This window comes from Marmota monax, unplaced genomic scaffold (assembly GCF_021218885.2).
Source record: "Marmota monax isolate L192 unplaced genomic scaffold, Marmota_monax_Labrador192_F-V1.1 WCK01_AAM20220418_F8-fsc00177, whole genome shotgun sequence".
Classification (NCBI taxonomy): Eukaryota; Metazoa; Chordata; class Mammalia; order Rodentia; family Sciuridae; genus Marmota; species Marmota monax.
The window spans coordinates 3,378,280-3,400,394 of NW_026694922.1; the positions used below are offsets into that span (position 1 = coordinate 3,378,280).

The window sequence follows — 22,115 nt, forward strand, 5'->3', positions numbered from 1 at the left end:
TGGGGCCTTTACCCCGAGCCACGAGCTGCTCCTGTGTGTGACCAGGAAGCAGTGCCTCCTGCACTGGGCTTTGTAGGTGGTGGCCTCACACTCAGCAGTTCAACAGGGAAGCCGCTCGGGCCTGTGTAACCAAGGCGGGCACAACAGCCCACCCTTCCAGCTGATGTGGATGTCAGCAGAAAGCCACCAGGGCCCTGTGAAGCTATGAAGAACCTCGTGTCTGCAAGTCAATTCTTTTGAAGATTAACTCTTATGAACTCTTGGATTCTATTTAGTTATGACTACAGTAAATTGAAGAAATTAGCATACCAAATGGCTGTGACATTAAAAATTCAAATGACTCTCTTAAAAATGTCTGATGAACTCCCTGGGAGAAGCTTATACAACCGCAGGTTCTGGCCTGGTGATTGTAAGTGCTAGCAAACGCTAATGCTTTTATCACTGTACCCCAGATTCTGTGGGAGAAGAGGAATATGTTTACAGAAATGACGCCGGTCACTGTTAACACTGGATCCGGCTGGAAAGGGCAATTTTTGATTGAATGTGGCCCCTCACAAAGTAGGACGATTCAGAACCACCCCTCTCCTGGAGAAGGGTCTGCGGTTTCTTTTCTGCCCAGATGCCTGAATTGAGAAGGCCAGAGCTTCCCCCACGCCATGCCACACGGACACCAATGCTCGCTCAAGAGGGACAATAAGATGTAATTCTAAAGGATTCGGTGCTAAAAGTGAGAGAGTTTAAAAGACAAAGCAAAAGTCACCTGCTTTACTGCAAACTGCACACATTCAGACCCCCCCACCCCCCGCAACGCCGAAAACCTGACACCAAAGAGGCAGACACGAAAACCCCTGTGTGTCCCACACGATTTCCACAGAGCCCTGGGAGAGCTGGCTCGAAGGCCTGCAGTGAAATCAGTGGGTTCCAGGAACCAGGCTGGCCAATGTCCACTGGCCAAGCATGGCCACGCCAAGAGCTGCTCCGTGTCTGCTGAAGGGCCAAGGATCCCTCAGGAGTCACCTCTGTATGGTCACATGGAGGACTGGTGCAATATCTGGATCTAGCAATGTGACCCGTATTAAAAGCTTGAATTGCAAGTGGATGATTAGCTTCTTTAATTTCAGAAGAAATCTGATTTCTTGTGAGGAAAAAAAAAAAACCAGAAATACCAAAACCCAGCACATCCTTTGGAAAAAGGAGGAGAGCAGATGTGCAAAGGGAGACCTGGCCTTGGCCCCTGCCTGGAGAGCTCTGCGTGCGCAGCTGCCCGCACCCCCCTCAGCCCACGGGCTCTTCCATGTCGCCTCATGACGAGCAGTTTCAAGGGATTTACTGCTATCTCTATTCTATGGCAGAAGAGACCGAGGGTTCAGGAGGTCACTGCCTTGCTTCAGGTCACATGGCAGCATGCAGTCCACCCCTTTGCAAGGCCCTCCTTCCAGCTGACCACCCATCCCCCAGCGGGTTGTTCCGCTGGGGGCCTTCATGCTCCCCCCACACAGCGACAGGAAGCCCACCCACTCTTATTTCTGCTCCCCAAACCTGCAATACTGGATCCTCCCCTGACTCGTGTTATCACATCGTGAAAATCAGGGCTGGTGAGGGCACAGGGGGCACCAGTGGCCAAGCCAGTGTCCCACAGAACCGCGAGTCACAGCGGAGGAAGGCCCGGGCTTGGTGGGTGTGCTACTTACACACTCGCATGAGGCTTCTTTTTTGAAAAATCACAGGCGAGACCAAGATCTGATATCCTCACGTGTCCGTGCTCATCCAGGAGGATATTTGCGGGCTGAACGGAAAGAGAAGATGAGCTTCAGGAGTCCCCAGAACGTTCCAGGGTATGGGGACATCTACAAGCTCGCACACTCTGCATCTTACCACTTTTATCATAGAGTATCTGTCATCACGAGTGACAGCTTTATATTATCACATCAGAGTAGGGCAGGACCGAGGGTGACACTGTTCACCCTGACTTTGGCAGGAAGTGGCAGGGGGAGAGCGGGAGGGTTCTGCTCCCCGGGATCAGACACGGGGCAGGTAACCCTGAAGGTCCCCACCACAGTTCAGTAATGCCCAGCAACTGCGGGGCAGCCAGGGTGGGGCCTCCAGCCGACAGGGACCCGGGCTGCTGGCCTCCTGGCTGACATGAGACACAGGACCTCAGAAAATGAGTCCGGGTAGCACAGGACAGAAAGGAACCCCAGCCAGTGGAAGACACTGACCCACGACAGCCAGGCACTCCATGGTGCCACACTAATCCCCATAAATGTCATCTGTTTATTTGTACACCATTAACCAAGGGCCCTACCAAATGACCAAATATGATTCCACCCACAACTCTGAGAAATTCATCTATTAAGATTAGATTTGGCCAGTCTAATCACGGAAAACCAAGTTCCCATCCCTATATACATTGAATTACAGTCTCCCTAATGACATTTTTTTTTTCTGCTGGAGATCAACTATTGTTTTGCTTGAAATAAAAATAATGGCATGTTATTATAAAACCGAAGCATGAATAATCATGAGTGACTTGAATTAAGTTTGAATAGAAATTAAATAATGCCACTGCTTACTAAATAGCTTAGAAAACAAAAATACAGCATCAAGATGACTAGTAACCAGTTATAGATTTAAATTAAAATGTATGATAATGGGACCTCATGGGCTTCCAGCATGTATTTTATTCTGTGAAACTCACATAAAGAAATGTCATGAGCCAACCAATGTCTAATTATTTCTAATTCAATAAAATACATTTTCTTCTTTATGCTCACAAGAACACTAAGGGAATAATTCTTCAACCTTGAAGAAAGGTTTGAAATTCACAAAGTGTTTTGTGAAAAACATACTGTGCTCAAAAACAACAGTGTTTTAGATTTGTAGCAGGCCCACGCCTGTCCTTACCCTCAGGTCCCTCTACACCACAACTGGCTGTGCAGGTTCACGCTAATAATGCCCCAACGCCTAATAACGCTAACCAACGCCTCAGCTCCTTAGGGAGAGGCAGGTGACATGGATGCTACAACCGGCCACTGTGGGCCCTTGGGAAGGGATCTGGCATGAGAGTCAAGCTCTCTCTCGTGCATCTCCTCATCCATCAGCAAAGGGCTCTCCTGTCAATTTTCACCTCATTATTAGCTCCACATTTAGATGTTCGCATGAGAGTGTCTACGATCTGCCATGGTCCCTCTGATCTCCACCTGTCCTCAGGCTCTTGTCCATTACAGCTGGATGAGCATCACCTGGATGTCATGAGCAACCTCCTGACCCCCTGCTCCACGCAGAACCCAGGACCATGCCCACAGCCTGGAGTGGCGCACTCAGAATCAGCCAACCTCATGATTTTTAATGCCTGGGCTGAGAACAGAGATCCCTGTGGTCATGGACTTCAGGGATCTAAATTCCTATTGAGGATTTTGAAGGCGAGCTCAGAACAAGGCAACGTGGGAAGGCTGGCCTCGGGGAGATGCTGTAGTGGGGGCCAGGAGCCAGCCTCGCTAGCCAATGCTGCCCAGAGGAGTCAGGATCTGCCTTTGGCTTTGTGCACTTCCAACTCTGACAGGGCTGGGGCCAAACCGGCTGCACAGTGAGGCAATGAGTGAACTATAATGGATCACAAAGTGGGCAGTACCAAAAACCACCTACCCTACTTTTCATTGTTAATTGCTATACATATAGTAATTAACAAGTATTTTATATATATATATATATATATATATATATATTATATACACACATATGTACATACATATATATGTATGTGTATTTACCAGGGATCAAACTCAGGGGCACTCACCACTGAGCCCCATCCCCAGCCCTATTTTGTGTTTTATTTAGAGACAGGGTCTCACTGAGCTGCTTAGTGCCTTTGCTGTTGCTGAGGCTGGCTTTGAACTCACCATCCTCCAGCCTCAGCCTCCCGAGCCACTGGGATGACAGGTGTGCGCCACTGCACCCAGCTAATTGTTTTCTCTTCTTGACTTAGTGTCTGCGCTGCACTGGGCACTGTAGCGGGCACAGAGGTTCCTGTGACTACAGGGCTGGCCAGGGATTCCGGCCCTGCAGAGTCTGGTCTGGGAGGGACTGACATCACAGAGATGGGGCTGTGAAGAAAGGGACCTGCCCCTCTGGGAGGCAACGGGACTGCCCAGGGACCGCAGGCTCAACACCTGTACCCACCATGCTGCAGGGGCCGGTGCCCCGTCCTCACCTTCAGGTCCCTGTACACGACGAACCGGCTGTGCATGTGCTCCAGCCCCAGGATGATTTCCGTGGCATAGAAGCGCATCTCCTTCTCAGAGAACACCCCGTGCTGGGAAAGGTGATAGTGCAGGTCGCCCCCTGGAACCAGATGGAGAAGCTCATTCACAGCACGTTGTTAAAGCAAAACAGAGTCACTGTCACCCTAAATAGTCACGGCCCAGCAGAACAGGGCCAGGGCTTGGTCTACACACCTACCTCTGATTTCAGTAGACTGGCTAAAGGTTTAGAGAAAACTTAAGCGACGAGAAGACTGAGGAGGCAGGGAGGGGCTTCCTTGGGCTGGAAGCTGAGCTCCCAATTACACCATCCAGGGGGACCAGCTAACCTGCCCTGATCTCCTGAAATCCTGTCCAGGAACCAAATCCACCTACATACAGACCCAAAGATGGCCCTGTGATCATCCACCTCCGTAGACAAACAGAAAATGCAAACTGTTCACCTGGAGAAGTTGTTTGATTTGTACGGGGGGATTGAGCCCAGGGTGCTCTACCTCTGAGCTAGGTTTATTTTGAGGCAGGGTCTCGCTAAGTTGCTGAGGCTAGACTTGAACGTGTGATCCTCCGGCCTCAGCCTCTTGAGTCACTGGGATGACAGGCATGGGCCACCCACCCAGCCTGGAGAGAGATTTGATAAAGCAAATACAGTAAAATTTTTAAGGCAAACTCCAGGTGGTGGGGATTGGAGTGTCCCTGGCGATATTCTTCAACTCTGTTGCATGTTTGAAGATTTTCTTAATGCCACATTGGGAAAAGGAACTCCTCCTACAGCTTCTTGTTAAAGGGACACAGTGTCACCAACAGTCAGGGGTGTTTCTATAAACCACAGGGAAAGCCTTATTCATTTATAAAAGCTAATGTGTGTCCAACCTTTTTGACCACCTTTTTACAAGATTCTTTCTCCCCACAGGTGTGCTACTGCTCAGCTGCCACCAGATCAAAATGTGAAGGATCCCCACTGTCCTAAGGCCCCCAAGCCCTGCAGTCAGTGTGTGGGCCCTGACCCCTGGCAGCTCTTCTGCCCATCACTGTTCACTGGCTGCCTGCTCTGACCCTCATGTCCACAGGGTCATGTGGGATACCTCTCTGGCGTTTTGGGTTGGTTATCCTGTTTGTGAATTCCTTTGTATTTTTTTAAGAATTCTTTTTTAATTTTATTTTATATGTCTTTATTTTTATTTTTTTAATGTGTTGAGGATTGAACTCAGCGCCCCCAGGTGAGTGCGCTACTGCTTGAGCCACATCCCCAGCCCCTCCTTTGTATTTTTGGATAGGTCTGGTTTTCAATCAAACATTTGGAATATAGTAAAACCAACCGGGTGCAGTGGCGCACACCTTTCTTCCCAGCGTCTGGGGAGGCTGAGGCAGGAGGATCGCAAGTTCAAGGCCAGCCTCAGCAACTTATCAAGGCCCTAAGCAACTCAGCGGGACCCTGTCTCTAAATAAAATACAAAAAAAGGGCCGGGGATGTGGCTCAGCAGTTACGCACCCCTGAGTTCAACCCCTGGTTCCAAAAAAGTAAATAAAAAAGAATAGAGTAAAACTTTAAGCGAACTTTAGAACAGAAGCAGGCATCTGCACATTAGAATGGCAGCCTTCTCATTTCTACTCTTGTTACTAAACGACTTTGCATATACACCAGGCCATCTATTCTCTTAGAAAGTGGCTTTTCCAGCTAAGTGGAATTTGGCGTTCTCAGGATCCGGCTCATGGTTTAGCCGAGGGCGGGAGAGCTGCGGATCCAGGAGGCAGGCAGCTTGGTCCATGCTCTGCGGTGGCCCCAGGGGTCCTTCGTTGCTGGTGCCTGTGCTGGGCCTGTGCTCTTGTGAGATATTTCATCCCTAAGACACGAGGGACGAGGGCCGGGAACTGAGCTAATTAAAACCCCGGGCCAGCTGCATTCCAGAAAGTAAAAAGTCACAGCCAGCATTTCATGAGAATATCTTCTAGCAAAATCCTACTTCCCGGGGAGAGCCTGGCAGGCCCGAGGGAAATCACAGTCCACGGTGTAAAATGGATTTTAGTGGAAAACCGAGGGGTGGAGGCTGTTGGAGCCCCCGGGGGTGGGGGTGGACCCGGCCAGCTGCCAGCTGCTTGGACAGGGGCGCAGCCTGAGCCTGGACAGGGCGGAGCTCCGCGCTCACCGTTCATGAGGTCGAGGATGAAGCAGAGCTTATCCGGGGTGTGGAAGGCGTAGGTCATGCACACGATGAAAGGGCAGTCCTGCGGGAGAGCACAGGCTGGTGAGCAGAGCATAAGAGAGGTCAGCGAAGGCCCAGGAGAGACGCAGCTGGAGCCCCACCCACCCAGGGGGCCCAAGTCCCGGCGCGTCCCCAGTGCGCCCCCAGTGCGCCGTGACCACACTGATCACACCCTCGTCAAAGTCCGGAGTCTGCAGGAAAAAAAACATCTGCCCCGCCAGCCGCCGTTATGCTGGCCAGTGTTTAGGTTCCGGTCACTCAGGCCCCACGCATCCACCTCTGCTTCTGCAGTTGGAGAAGTGTCTGACAGGAAGGAATGGCGTCGGTGCTACTGTTCAGAAGCGCTGAGAATAAAACAGAGCGCTTCTGAATGTGGAAAAATAGACCGTGGTCAGGGACGGGATCGCTCAACTGGAAACAGATTCAACTATCCCCTAATGAATCTGTGGATTCCAGGTGACCTTGATCCCGAGGAACACTGACAAACTGATTCCAAAATCTATGGAAACATAAACTGTCAAGAAAAGTCCAGACACTTGAAAAACAGCAGAGCTGGGAAGTGGCAGTGCAGAGGTCAAGGCCTGATGAAACACCAGGAATTCAGACAGGGTGGCACTGCCCAAGGACAAGGAGACCAGTAGAGCAGAGCAGAATCCTCAAGAGGACCCACTCAGAGATGGTCACCTGGGTCCTGATCAAGGTGACTCAAAGGGGCAGGAGGAAGGCTGGCCCTTTCAGGGGTGGTGCTGGGGCAGCTGAAATCTGTGCAGGCTGTGTCCCCACCCTACCTCACACCACACACTACCTCCACCCCCCGCCCCCCTGCAATGTCAGTCTACATGGGAAAGATAAGGCAAAAAGCTTCTTCAAGAAAACACAGGGTATCTTTATGATCCTGGGTAAAGATTTCTTAGGCCACAAAAAAGTGCTAACAGTGAAAATATCAATAAACTGCACTTGTCATAAAATTAGGAGCTTCTGTGCATCAGAACACACCACGAGAAAAGAGCCAAGCCACAGAATGGGAGAAGACCCTGGTAAATATGCACGTGCACCACAGACCCATGTCTAGAATATATAAAGCACTCTTAGAAATCAATAAAGAGAAAGACAAACCAATCAAAAGAAAAATGGCAAAAATACTATGTAATTAATTAGGCACTTCACATCAGAGAGTACTAAATGTCCCCAAGCCTCTGCATAGTCACTGACTCTGGGGACTCTCCAGGGAAATTCAAATTAAAACCATATGCTAGCACCAAACCCCACAGGAAGCACTAAACATAGTGAGCAAGCATGACAGGTGTTGGAAAGGTACGCAGCGAGTGGGATTTCCACACCGGCTGCTGGGAGTGCAGAATCAGAAGATGGCTTCAGCAGGCCCCTTGGTGGCATTTACCAAGGCTGAGCATCACCTGCAAATGCCCTGATCAGCTGATTCCACTCCAAAGTAGACACTTGGAGCAATCTGCACTTAGATGCACCAAGTCACCTGCCCAAGAATGTTCAAATATCCAGGCCAGGAAATGCCTCAGATGTCTATCAGCACAGAATGGATAAGTCAGGGTGGTGTCTTCATGCAGCAGAGCGCTGTGGAGCAAGGGTCCGCAGATATTTTCTGCAGAGGGCTGGACAGTTAATATTTTAGAATAGTCTCTGTCATATATTCTTCTGGTATGTGACACAGACACATCTCACACATGACACTGAGTGAGAGAACCACACACAGAGGGGCACATTTTTTGTAAAGTTCACACAGCATCAACAGAGCTGAGTCACCGTGTTGGAGATCTGGAGGGCAGTGAACTTGGCGTGGGGTCAGGGACTGGCAGAGCGGCGAGGAGGCATCTGGAACACAGGTGACTTCTGTCCTGGGTGCCGGACACTCACTCGTGTTTTCTTGGGAAAGCACACCATGCTCCCTAGATCTATCCAGATCCTTGGCATACAGCATGTAATCACCCCTGAAGTGATTTGAATTTTAAATGGCAGAGACTATTTATATCCACTTTCTTAACAGATACAGCATATTATTAAATTCCAAAGCAAATGTTCAAGTTCCCACAAAATAATTGGTAAACAGAATTTGCACTGTGAAGACCTCTACAGAAGGGCATTTGGGTAAGTTTGAGTTACTACATTCCTGGGTGCTAAAGACTCGGGCACTTGAACTCAATTTCCATAAATGTTCTGGAGAAAATTACTCCAGCGTGAACTGGGAAGTTCACTCTGTGTTGGCCCAGTTTCCCTTAGAGTTCTGTTGAGAGGGTGTCGGTCTTCTGATTTCAAGACTTATTCCATGCTAGGTAGAACTGTCCCTCTGCGGGAACCCCCGGGGTCCTTTCCGCCGCCTGTCCTACCTAGAGCCCACCTCTGTCCCTCCATGCCTTTCCACGGCCTCCTGCAGATGGCTGCCCTTCTACGTCAGGTATCGCACTTCCTGCTCCCAGGGATGCCCGAGGGCTCTGGCCCTGCTGTGACAGCAATCCAACTGCAGAGCAGACAAGTGGGGGACCCTGTCACCAGCTGGGAACTGCACCCTCGTCACCAGGGGGACACGTGGGCTTTCCGGGGGGATTTCTCAACCTGATGGCATATGGTCCCTCCAATGCAGGGCCTGAGACAAGGGCAGAGTGACTAATTTTAGAGCTAGAAGCAGAGGCCACTGGACTAGGAAGGAGTCTTTAAACAACACCTTGTCTGACCCCTTTATTTTAAAGACAAGAAGCCAGGGCCCCTAAAAGGCAGACGACTTGCCTGAGGTCAGAGAAACTTGGCAGCCAGCCAAGGTGCCAGCCCCCTCCAGAGTTCCCGTCTGTGCCCCGCTCCTCAGGAGGAAGCCTCCTTACAGCTCCCCCGAGCCCCCCTTTCAACCAGCCCTCAGCCTGGACCTTCCCAGACTCCACCAAACTCTAACACAGTCTCCCAAGAGCACATCCCTAGGCCGCCCCTGTGCCCTCACCTGCCTCCTGGGGACCCCGAGGCTGCCGTGTCCACCCTTCACTCCCCCCAAGCCCTGGGCTGTAGGCCTTAGCTCTCACCACACTTCCCGATGAGCTACCTTTCCAAGACACCTGAAAAGCGTCACCTCCCTCCTGACGCAGTATAAGGGCAAAGAAAAAGAAAAAAAAAGTCAGGTTTTAGGAGCCTCAAGCAGAGGGGCCAGCCCTCTGGGGATCTGGGGGTGCAGGGACGGGGCTTCCCGGAAGCCCACAAGACTCCTCCATGAATTCGCTGCACAACTGCAGGTGCGTTGCCTGGTTCTCAAACACGCGCATTTCCTTCCTCCCATGGGAACAGGGAGAAGCAAACTGGAAGGCTGATTCCCACCGCCTCATTAGGGGGAGGAGGGGGGCTGTGCTCATGAGAAATGGGGAAGCTGAGGGGGACCAAACCCAAGGGCAATTGGCAGGTGCCCAAGCAGCACAGGCCCCACCAGGACACCCTGGGCACAGCTGCCCAGGGCTCTGCCCCACAGGGTGGATTTCAGCTAAGCATTACCAAAAGTTCACAAAAGAGGCCTCTGACTGTGGAAATAAGATCCCCTATGGCTTTACTGGAACTCTGAAGGTGACATCATATCTTTATAAATTCAAAAAAACAGCGATACAGCTTAATATTTGAATAAAATATAAATAATTCTTTTGAATCAGCTCAAAGCAGCGGCCCCATATAACCCCATTTTTAAATTGATTCCCTTAAGGTCAGACCAGGGAGGAATCAAACCACTTCTTAACCAGATTCGCCCTCATCTGAATATAATAAATATTAAAATGCTACATGAACACCGTCCTTAACGTTTCTCCAACATCAAAACGTTTCCCCAGAGGCTTCCTTGAGAATAAATATCCCTGGCTTGGAGATAGCTCATTAAAAACGAGTATTTTAATAACTACTAAAATCTGCAGCGGCTGGGTGCACGTTTGAAACTTAAGACACAGATAAGGCCCACACACAGCAACCGGGAGCTCGCGCCGCACACACCACCCAGTGGGTGCTCACACACACCAGGTGAGTCTGATTGAGCCCCTATATTGGAAGAGAGAGCAGGTGGTGGGAGCTGCTGTGGGCCATGGAGCTCTGGTGGCTAGGGTTCAGCTGGACCCGGCTGCTCCTTTGCTCCAGGAACAGACCTTCTAGAGCACTTAAGGCTCTTGCTGGAAGAATGGGACCCACCATACAGTCAGCCCAGGCCATAAGTAAAGACCTTTCACCCACAAAGCACTGGTAGGAAGGAAGCGCTGGCCCTGCGTCCAGAGCCTTCAGGCAAAGAAACGAACCCCCTGGCTCTCAGGTTCACGGCTCCCTGGGCGAAGGGGATTCTTTGATCAGCCACTAAATTTGACTCTTCCTTCTGGTGAGGCTGACTGTGCATGAGATCCAGTGACCTCCAGAAGCCCCCACGTGTCCCTGAGTGTACACCGGCTGGCTTGGCTGGGTGTCCCACATTAACTTCACGGGTGGGCTACACAGAAGACTCCGTCCCACGCCCTCTGCCCCGCTCCCCTCCCCACAGCCAGGTGCCAGGCTAGTGGACATGTGCACACACAGGCTGCCGGGGAGGCCTTGCTGGACGTGTCCTCGGACACAGTGTCGACTTTACACAGAATTAAAGCAGAAGGTGGGAGGGAGAGTGTCGTGTGTGTTGGTTTCTTTGCACTGTGATGGGGGCCAGGGCCTGTGCGTCCAGACAAGTGCTCTGCCACTGAGGACACCCGGCCTCAAAGCCAAGGTTTCATTTCATTTCATTTATTTATTTATTTGGGTTCTGGGGATTGAACCCAAGGGTGCTTAACCACTGACCCACATCCCCAGCCTTTTTTCCTTCTTTATTTATTTACTTTTCTAAATTTGAGGCAGGGTCTCCCTAAGTTGTTTAAGGATTCATTCAGTTGCTGAGGCTGGTCCCGAACTTGGGATCCTCCTGCTTCAGCCTCCCAAGCCACTGGGATTACAGGCCTGCGCCACCGCGCCTGGCAAAGCCAAGGTTTTGATGGATGACAACACAGTTCACACAAAGCCTTCAGAATGGGAAGCTGCTTTGGAAATAAAGACGACACTGGGTGAGAGGTCACTGAGTGACAGGTCATTTCCGCAAGTGCTGCGCCAAAACCGAGCCTGGCCTATTAACACAATGTGAAACGGGGGAGAGTGCTGTGGGGTGGACATGCCCACGGCCCTGGCGGTGAAGCAGCCGGCTGTGGGGGAGATGAAGTCGCCTCTGGAGGCATCCCACGCAGCCCAGGGCCCACCCAGAGGACCCTCAGGCTCCGCCAGCCCCCGCCGCGCCCTCTGATTTGCCGGTGGAGGTGGAAGCCCCTCCCTGGGTGCTCCTGGGTCAGTCATTTTACTATTGTCAAGTGATTTTTTTTTCTTTCACGATTATTCTCCGCCATCTCAGCTCCTATCCTCTGTGATGCAAGATATCACGGACACGTGAACAGGTGGCACCACGAGGTGTCCCGTGAGCTCTGGGAAGGCTGTCACCCCTCCTGACTGCCACGCTCGGGACCCCCCAGGCCTCATCCCGCCCCATGATCAGACAGAGGAGACAGTTGTCCTGGCCCAGGACAGACAGACAGATGTTGAGGCAACCGGGGACGAGGGACACTTACTCCTGTACTGACGAGGGACAGCATGATCCGCTCATTCAGGGCCAGCGTCTCTCCTTGCTTCATCTTGATGCGCTTCTTATCCAGGCATTTCATGGCGTACCTGGAAACAAAGACCCTGAGTCAGCCACGCGAGTGCCTCTGACTGACACCCGCAGGCTGCGGAGGGCTTCCGAAGACCTGGGCGATGTGTACGAGGGAGAGGGGAAACAGCCTGGGGTCCCAGGAGGACTGTTAACTCTGCATGTGGGGCGGGGGATCCAGCAAGACACGCCATCGCCCCAGGGACAGAAGTCCCCGCTAACTAATGCATAAAGTAGACGAACAGGAATAAAGTTTGTGCTTTGCCCACCCCCCCCCCAACTATGGGGCAAGGCTGGCGGTGTGCATGTGGCATGTCACCAGGCAGGAATTATGAATTCATCAGTGGCCAGGAATTTTTGGGGAGGGGCAGGGATTTTGGGGATTGAACTCAGGGGCCCTCAACCACTGAGCCCCATCCCCAGCCCTATTGTGTATTTTATTTAGAGACAGGGTCTCACTGAGCTGCTTAGGGCCTCGCTGTGGCTGAGGCTGGCTTTGAACTTGAGATCCTCCTGCCTCAGCCACCCCAGCTGCTGGGGTAACAGTCAAGTGCCACTGCACCAGGAGTGGCCAGGTTTTGATGAGGGTGCGCAGAGCAAAGGACCCTACATTGGTTTGTTTAATCTTGATATCTAGCTTATTGTGATTCTTCTTATCAGATTTGCGTATCATTGGTTAAAGTCCATTGAGAAGAAGAGTGGACAACTAAAGGTTTTTGAGACCTTGGAACAAACTCATATGAATGAGACAGGCCCGTTGCCTGGGGGCCAATCCTACAGTCACAGGCGGGAGCAGACCCGAGGCCTCTGTCACAGGGCTACAGAAAGCTACCAGGGAACGGGGAACATTTGCCCATCCTCGCGGGTGTCTCGAGGACTGAAACTCTGTGTGTGACTGTGGGTTTCCCATTGGTGGGCTAGTTCACGGGGCTTGGGTGCGAGTGCCCCCGCGGGCTGGGGTCCAGAAGACCCTCATGTCTGGCTGATCAAGCTCATCATGGTGGAGTGAAAGGCTCCAGGCTGGTGCTCGGGTCCCCTCCCCAGGCGTCTCAGGAGGAATCCACTCACTGATCTGCTCCATTAGGAGGGGAACACTGGGGACACTTGGAGTGATGTGTTCTTTAAACGGTTCGTGTTCACGAAGGGAGTTCTCCAACGCGGCCACCCTCTGCTGAGGTCCCCGTCTGCTGCAGAGGGGGGCAGCCACGAGCCCAGCATGCCCAGGCCCTGGCCACGGTGTGAGCCCTCGCCCTCGGGGTTTCTTGTGGGTTAACTGAAATAATTATTCAGGACAAAGAGATCAAGTGGAATAATCTGCTTGTGTGACATCGAGTGACTTAGGAGAGATGCTAACTACCTCCACAAGCTGCTGCGAGGAAACAAGACCAACGCCACTGAATGAAACTAGCAAGCGACAAATGACACATGTCATGTAGGACCCAAAGTCCTCGGGGCAGCACGGAGCCGGGAGGAACCGCGTTGGATTCTCTTGACAAGTCACTGCCATTTGCCAGGGTCTGGAGGCACAGAGGCCACAAACTGTGGACCTGACCCTGCTCTCCTGGTGCAACCCGGGACCCTTCCCTGGACTTCCAACTTGGGGGTGCCAGTTCACACTCAGTGTCCCAAGGCAGGAAGGTGGCCGGGACACAAACTAGTGGAGGGAAATTCAAGTCCCAAATCATGAAGAGCGTGGCAACTGTGGAACCCGCCTGGTGACAGGAAGGATGGCCTGGCAGAGCTGCTGGCAGCGGTCACAGGAAGATCTGGGCAGGGCTGTGGACAACTTGTGGGCTGTGCCGAGGGCAAGAGGGAGCTGGGTGCCGAATGAGGTGACCTCCAGTGCTCCTTCTGGTTTCTTTGTTTTTTTGGTACTGGGGATTGAACTCAGGGGCCCTCGACCCCTGAGCCCCATCCCCAGCCCTGTTCTGTATTTTATTTAGAGACAGGGTCTCACTGAGCTGCTCAGGGCCTTGATAAGTTGCTGAGGCTGGGTCTGTGATCCTCCTGCCTCAGCCTCCTGAGCCGCTGGGATTACAAACCTGAGCCACCGCACCCAGCCCTTCTGGCCCTGACTCTGCTCCACCTGGCCCGAGGCTCCCATGTGCCACCCTCCCAGGCCAACGTGTGCCACCCTTCTCTGCTTCAGAAACACGCTCCTGTCTGATGACAAACATTCCCCAGCCTTCACTTCCCCAGGCCCTTCTGCTGGCTCACATGCCCTCCCCAGGGACAAGGTTCTGAGGGGAGGGAGGGAGCCCTGATTGCTGCCCATCCTCAGCAGGGCTCCCCCCTCTCCACCCCAAACTGCCCAGCCACCGTGGCTCTTGACGCGCTGGGCCACCCCACACTGGGTCTCTCACTGGGCCGTCTTACGGGGCTGAAGAGAGCGGCTCCTTCTCCATCTCTGGGCCCCGCTCATCTTCCCTGGCCTGACCCCTGGGGGGCGCTCTGCATGTCCCATGAGCCCCAGGGCAGGGTGGTCAGGCTTCCTGTTCTCATTTTTGCTGCTCAACAAGGTACAACCTGGCTCCTCTGCCATCCATCACTTCAGGAAGGGGATCATGGCGTCCCTATTTCTATATAGAGATTTCCTTTTGTTCCAAGCATAGAATTCTCTTAATAGTTCTGGTGAATTGAGCACTAATCTCTGGGGCATATAAAGAACTCAGAAAGCTAAGCACCAAAAAAAACACCAAATAACCCAATCAACAAATGGGCCAAGGACCTGAACAGACACTTCTCAGAAGATGATGTACAATCAATCAACAAATACATGAAAAAATGCTCAACATCTCTATCAATTAGAGAAATGCAAATCAAAACTACTCTAAGATTTCATCTCACTCCAGTCAGAATGGCAGCTATTATGAAGACAAACAACAATAAGTGTTGGTGAGGATGTGGAGGAAAAGGTCCACTCCTACATTGCTGGGGAGACTGCAAATTGGTGTAGCCAATATGGAAAGCAGTATGGAGATTCCTAGGAAATCTGGGAAAGGAACCACCATTTGACCGAGCTATCCCTCTCCTCAGTCTCTACCCAAAGGACTTAAAAACAGCATACTACAGGGACATAGCCACATCAATGTTTATAGCAGCACAATTCACAATAGCTAAACTGTGGAGCCAACCTAGATGCCCTTCAGTGGATGAATGGATAAAGAAATGTGGCATATATACACAATGGAATATTACTCAGCAATAAAAGAGAATAAAATCATGGCATTTGCAGGTAAATGGATGGAGTTGGAGAAGATAATGCTAAGTGAAGTGATCCAATCCCCCAAAAACAAATGCCGAATGTTTTCTCTGATATAAGGAGGCTGACTCATAGTGGGGTAGGGAGGGGGAACATGGACAGAGCAGAGGAGAGGGAGGGAAAGGGAGGAGGCAGGGGATTAGCAATGATGGTGGAATGTGATTAACATCATTATCCAAAGCACATTATGAAGACACGAATTGGGTGTCCACCTACTTTATATACAAACAGAGATATGGAAAATTATGGTATACGTGTGTAATAAGAATTGTAATGCAAAAAAAAACAAGTACACATATAAAGACATGAATTGGCGTGAACCTACTTTATACAAAGATATGAAAACTTGTGCTCGATGTGTGTAATAAGAATCGTAATGCATTCCGCTGTTGTGTATTTTAAAAAAATAAAATCAATAATAAAAATAAATAAATTCGTTTTTTCTGTGCCAAAAAGAAAAATGGTTCTGGTGAGATATGGGGAGACGGAAGGCTTACATTTTTCCAGTGTCCGCTTTCCTGCAACCGTACACTTCCCCAAATCCTCCCCGTCCGATGATCCTATGTACACTGAAGTCGTTCATGGTCAACTGTGAAGTCGGAGCACAGGGTGACAAGGTGAGATGGCCTAAGATAGGTCGTCACAAAGATTCTTCTTTTTCATGAAAAACATAAGTTGGGGTCTAATGCGGGAGCCCCTGACCTCCGCGATGGTCCCTAAGCTGAAGGATGCAGGGCACAGGGTGAGACTGTCCCCGACTGCTCCAGGCCACCTCCGAGGAGCACCAGGCTCCCACTGGAGGCCACAGGGAAGAGGACGAAGTGGGGGCCGCTGTGGGCAGCCTCAGAGGGCAGCACACTGACCCGCGGGTGGCCATCCTAGTGGAAGGAAAAGCCGGAGGAGCAACCGCCCACCCTGGAGCCCAGAGCCCAGGGAACGCCCAAGGGCACTGAGCCGCTGTGGCAGGAAGGGACCGTCTGCAGGAGGGGCACCTGTGTTCAGAGCAGCAGGCACAGGACAGGGAAGCCCAGCAGGGGCCATGAGCTGCTGTGGGTCCCATCAGGGAAGCGAGGGGCTCCTGCAGGGCTGGCCAGCCCCAGGCTCACACAGGCGCCTCATTGACCAGCACTGTCCCCGTCACGGGCGTCCCCACTGCAGGAACCTCAGCTGCGGCCAACAGCGCGAGAGCAGAAAGAGCATCTGCGCTCTGGGTGAGGGACCTGAGGGCACAGCAAACCCCGCTCATCTCACCCGGCAAATTCAGGGTGAGAGTCTCCCGGGTCCCCCCCAGCCCTCGGAATGTCACACCCGCATCCGGCCAGCCTGCACTCAGCCCCGGCTTCGCGGTGGATGCTGAGTCCCAAGGACCCCAGGTCAGCCGGGGAGCAGGGACAGCACGAGAGCTCCCGGGGGACAAGGGATTGTGCAAAATGTGTGTCACTTCTTGCTTTTTAAATCCTGCCACGGAACAGGACGTAAAGGGGAAGCTAAAAAAACAAAACAACAAATCCCGCTTCCACTGCGCTGTCCAAGGAAAAATCTTAAAAAAAAAAAAAAAATCCAGTCCACTCCTTGGCCCCGTTGGAAGGCTCACGGATGAGAGAACATGAGGGGCTTGAAGGCCCTGCACCGTGGAGGTGACATGAGAGGCCACCCGGACCCACTGACACGGAGAGCTAGGAGACCCCGGGGGGGGGGGGGGGGGCAGGAGGGCCTGTGCCCAGACCACGTCCCTCCTCCACGATGACGGCAAGAGGAAGCCTGCATCTGTAATGACGTCACCGTCTCTGCGCAGGCCCAACTTTCAGTATTACATCCCATAATAAGAGAAGGGAAAGGAGCCCTAAGAAGGGAGAGGGACAGGAAGATGGAAGCCGCCTCAGGCAGGAGGTCCGAGTTTTACTACTATTTTTGTCAAAGGGTCAATTACTGCCTAAAAAAAAATCCTTTCTTGCGTAAATAAGCACATTCTTGCATGAATATGAGAGAGGGCTCACTGCAGTGGGTGGGAGGGCGGCCTTTCAACAACCCGGGAGTGCAGGGTAGCATCTGGTCAGGCAGAGACCCCTTGGGAGCAGGGCCCAGAAGGAAGTATTTTCTCACGAGGGGAAGCCAGGGCAAGTTTTTATTTAAAGAAGGAAAAAAGAAAAAGATGATACTCACATGAATATTTAATTCTACGTTTTTCCACTGACAAAATCTAGTGAATTTGTCGCTAGAAGAGAATATAAAAATAATTACTGAAAAATTAAATATCAAAACAATTGGATTTATAGCACAATGTTGTAAGATACACTGGAACGGCACTATTTGGGTTACTTCTGAAATAGCACAAGTATTTTTTTTGTGTGTGTGTAGGGGGTACTAGGGATTGAACTTAGGGGCTTAACCCTGAGCCACATGCCCAGCCTTCTTTATTTTTTATTTTGAGCCAGGGCCTCAGTAAGTTGCTGAGACTGGCCTCCAACTAGTGATCCTCCTGCCTCAGCCTCCCAAGTCACTGGAATTACAGGCATGCACAATCCCACCCAGTGCAAGTTTTCTTCAACAGCTTTTTTTTTTTTTTTTTTTTTTTCACAAAGCCTTCACTGGCATTTGTGGCTTTAGTTCACAATTAAAGTAAAAGACTCCATGTCTCTCCTTCAATCATCACAGACTATGATGGGATTTTTATTGGAATCAGCACTCTCCAACAGGAAGATAACACAAGCCACATGTAGGATTTTCTATTTTTCATTTTTTGTGGTGCTGGGGATTGAACCCAGGGCCTTGTGCCTGAGAGGGAGCACCCTGCCAACTGAGCTATATCCCAGCCCTGTGCAATTCAATTTTAATTATTTATATAACCCAGGGCATTACCACTCCAACATGGAATCAAGAGGCCACTGCTCATGGGCTCCTCCACATTCTTGTTTGCACACCACACCTTCAGTGGCTGGTTGAGTCTTTTGCATTTTAATTTAGACCAGCCACCCTTCAAGTGTCCAGTAGCTGCATGTGGCTAGCTGCTACCTTACTGGACAATGAGCCTCTGAATGACACAAAAAATTAAACTTTACAAATAATTTTAAGAGCAACAAACACCTGAGCACAGGTTCCTGTGGGCTGGGCCTGCTCACCTCCCTCCTTTTCAGGGCCCCCCATTTCCCAGCCGGGAAGACCAAGGCCGCCCAGGACCCAATGGCCAAGGTCACACCTGAGAGTGGGCAGAGCCATATTGGAGCCCAGACCCATGGCCCCAAGAGCATCTTCCTCCAAACTCAGTATGGCTCCCAGAGATACAAAGAGAAGAGGGGCCCTCAGCCCAGGGCCCTGAGATGCTCCCACGATTACCCTCGGCTGCTCGGCCAGTGTCTTCACCCGGGAAGGAGGAAGAGCGCCCACCCCACTGCCACCCCACAATGGCGCCCCCAGATTGCTTTTCCTAGCAGGCAGCCACGCGTCTGGAAGGTGTCTGCCACTCGCTGATTGTGCAAGGGGCGAGAGCGGCTCAGCAGGGAGTGCTTGCCCCGCAGGCATGAGGCCCTGGTTCCATCCCGGCACAGCAAAAATACAGAGATAAGTTCACAAATAAATCAGTAAGGACAGGAGAGAAATGAGCGCTGGGCTGGCTTCCTGCAGGCAGAGAGTGCTCTGGAGAGGGCTGGGTCTCATCTCTTAGGCTCAATAGAGGAACAAGGAGAAAAGGGAGGAGGGGAGACGGAGAAGTCCTTCTGAAGTACAAGTGCAGGCCCCAGCGTCCTCTCAGGAGAACGTGTAAGACAGCCAGGAGCTCGGTTCCCTTGGGACTGCCTGGATAGGCCTTTAGCAATGAGGATCCTTTAGGAATATGGTAACGACCTGATAGTAATATCCACACTAAAAATCAAAACCAGAAGAATTCTTTGCAGGCTGGGGCTGAAGCTCAGGGGCAGAGCACTAGCCTGGCATGTGTGAGGCACTGGGTTGGATTCCCGGCACCACATAGAAATAAACAGATAAAATAAAGGTCTTGGGTCCATCCACAACTAGAAAAAATATTTTAAAAAAAAATTCTTTGCAATCCCATGGCAACTGTGTCAGCGAATAGAAGGTGACTTTTCAGAATGTTCTCTGACCCTCCCAACATCTCTGTGAAGCGGTGGATTAGCATGAGGCATCCAAGCTGCCCTCTAGAGCACCGTGTGTGCACAGGGCACAGCCCTGCCTGGGTGTCCCCCAAACCGAGATCCCCACAGCAGGCCCGCAAACTCCCTCGGTCTGATGGGCCTGTCCTCCCTCTTCTCACAAATACTGGAGATCAGAGCTGGGGACGGGTGGTCTGACACCTTTTGGAACTTGCCTCAGAGGACTGGCCCACCGGGAAGAGAGAAGCACACGTCTTGCCCACTCGGCAGGACCTACTGTGAATGCACCTCTTTGGAGGGGCGCAGGTGGCCCCTGAGTGTCCAGGCTCAGCTCGCTCCAGCAGCGAGACCCAAGCACTCATTATTCCTAATGAGTCCCCGGGGCAGAAGGACACGTCATGGCCTCAGCCAGCCAAGTCCTTGCAGATGCCCCCAAAGTGTCTCGGGAAGGCCAACTTTAAAGACCCAGAAGTGCCTGGTGCAGCTAGGGTGGGGCCCCGTTTCCATTCAGGGGCCTCCACCAGAGAAGACTGGCCTCCTCCAGATCCAGGCCCCCTTGGTCTCCCCACCCGCCCTCCTCAGGAGGAGGCAGAGACAGGCCCTGGGCTGAGGGCTCCCTCTTGCCCACCACCCCACAGAGGTGGGAAATCACCTTCACCAATGTGCCCAAGGACACGTCACCGCATTCTTAGAGGGCAGGTGCTTTTCAAAACCCAAACTTCAAACTCAGGACCTCATGTGGACTTTTTTTTTTTTTTAATTTGAGAATTCACTAACAGAAATACACCTAAAAGGTGTATGGATTGATAAAACGACTTCAAAAACAACTTATTTACATCAAACTATAAGCGCTTCCAGACATGCAGGGTGCCTGCTCCGTGACATGCCCCACAGCTTCATCCGATCGGCAAACTGGGCGGGATAAAGGACCAGACCATGTATATCAGCCTGGGAGGGAAGGGTCGGTCACCATGCTGAGTGACAAGACACCAGGGAGAAGCCTCCTGCCACTTAATGACCTTCCCAGACTTTCCCTACTTCCCGGGGTCACATCAGAGCAAGGCTGATCCAACAGGAGGGAAAGGTCGCTCTCAGAAGCACCTGCTGTGGAGATGGCGGGGACCAGGCGGCCACCCAGGCGGATTCGCCCCAGGCCCCTGGTTTCCCTAGGCGGCGTCCTGCCCAAGTTTCTGCTGTTACTCAGAGGAGGGCCCTCATTTGGAAGAATGACTCTACTCCAGGCAAATTATCTCCAAACCCCAGTGGACTGACAACACAGCCATGTTTTTAAATTGTTTTAGTTCTCCGAGGGTGGGGAGAGAAGACTGTAAGAAAGCAGCCCTTGTTCTCAGGGTGCGATTTCTGAGCAGCTGTACGGCCGCTCCCGCCGTGAGACACCATCGCCATGGCCACTGCGTGGAAATCAGTCAGGTTTACGGAGGGAAGGGCGGTCAGTGTGAATGCAGGTTCGGTTTTAGAAAGTCCAATGCCAAGAGCATGTTATCACAGAGGCCTGCTCAAAACACTGCAGCTGGCTGGGAAGGGGCTGGAAAGGCGGAGGAGACGCACATTCTTAGGACAAACTCCAGAATTCTATGACAAACACACGCTACAGCTCAAGTGACCAAAGGGACCCATTTTCCGGGGATGTCAAGGATGTACAGGATCACAAACCCCATCACCTAGCCCTGAAGAGAATCAAGCCCAGGCACGCCCCACTGGGGGTACGCCTCATTCTGGGGTACGTCTCCAGAACCCAACAAATCAACCCAGTAAGCTACAGGCACACTTGCATTAGCAAGGTCTCCTGAGAGGACAGCTTTAAACCCGAGGTCCCCTGCTCTATTTAAAGTTCAGGATATGTTGCAGCTAAAGACCTGAAACTCAAAGGGACATGTAGCTACACAGACCCCCAAATTAGGATATAAAATAATGAAGAAACAGACGAACAGCCTGGCACATCGGTCACAGCAACAAACACCTGTTGGATGAATAAATTAACACATCTTAAAAAAAAAGTTTTTTTGCAGTGCTGGGGATGGAACCCAGGACCTTGCACACGCTCTGCCACTGAGCATGGCCCAGCCGCGTCTCACACATTTAAGGACAGCACAGACAGAGTAGAGTGAGTGGCACGCGCCCTTACGATACTGGATTCATATATATACATAAAGTTTCATACCTTTCCAGAAATTTTTGAAAAATGTCGCCTCGAAGACTTTCGCAGATCTCTTCTATGTAAGGCTGGAAAGGACAGAGAAGAAATGCCACGCTGTGTGAATGGGAATGGACCAGAGGGAAGGCAGACAGTGAGCCCCAGACAGGGCCAGGCCCCAGGGCGCACTCCTGGGGTGCTGCTTGTCCAGGACGGACACACAGACAGCACGGCTTATACCACAGCAGCTCCCCTGGAGCCCACCAGGACGGGGCAGGCCTGCAACTTGGCCCCTGTGTCCCTACTGCCTCGTGTGGCGCGTGGCCAGCAGCGGACCCTTCCTAAGTGACAGGGACTAGCTGGGTGGATGTCACTTAGAAGAGTTTGGTGGTGGCTGACGTTCCTCTGTCACCATCTTGAACTTCCTGATAACTTTT

General features: G+C 51.7%; 1 protein-coding gene across 9 annotated transcripts in view; it reads right to left on the reverse strand.

Annotated features, from left to right (window-relative positions):
* Positions 1-22,115, reverse strand: part of LOC124081144 (beta-adrenergic receptor kinase 2) — a 346,261-nt gene that overhangs the window by 255,288 nt on the left and 68,858 nt on the right. For all 9 annotated transcript variants that reach the window (XM_046427320.1, XM_046427319.1, XM_046427318.1 and 6 more), the window contains 7 exons: positions 21,706-21,767; positions 17,581-17,632; positions 15,915-16,006; positions 12,076-12,175; positions 6,404-6,482; positions 4,211-4,341; positions 1,692-1,786 (listed from right to left, as the gene is read on the reverse strand). In XM_046427320.1, coding sequence (XP_046283276.1) covers positions 1,692-1,786; positions 4,211-4,341; positions 6,404-6,482; positions 12,076-12,175; positions 15,915-16,006; positions 17,581-17,632; positions 21,706-21,767 — 611 coding nt within the window. The remainder of the gene's footprint in view (positions 1-1,691; positions 1,787-4,210; positions 4,342-6,403; positions 6,483-12,075; positions 12,176-15,914; positions 16,007-17,580; positions 17,633-21,705; positions 21,768-22,115) is intronic.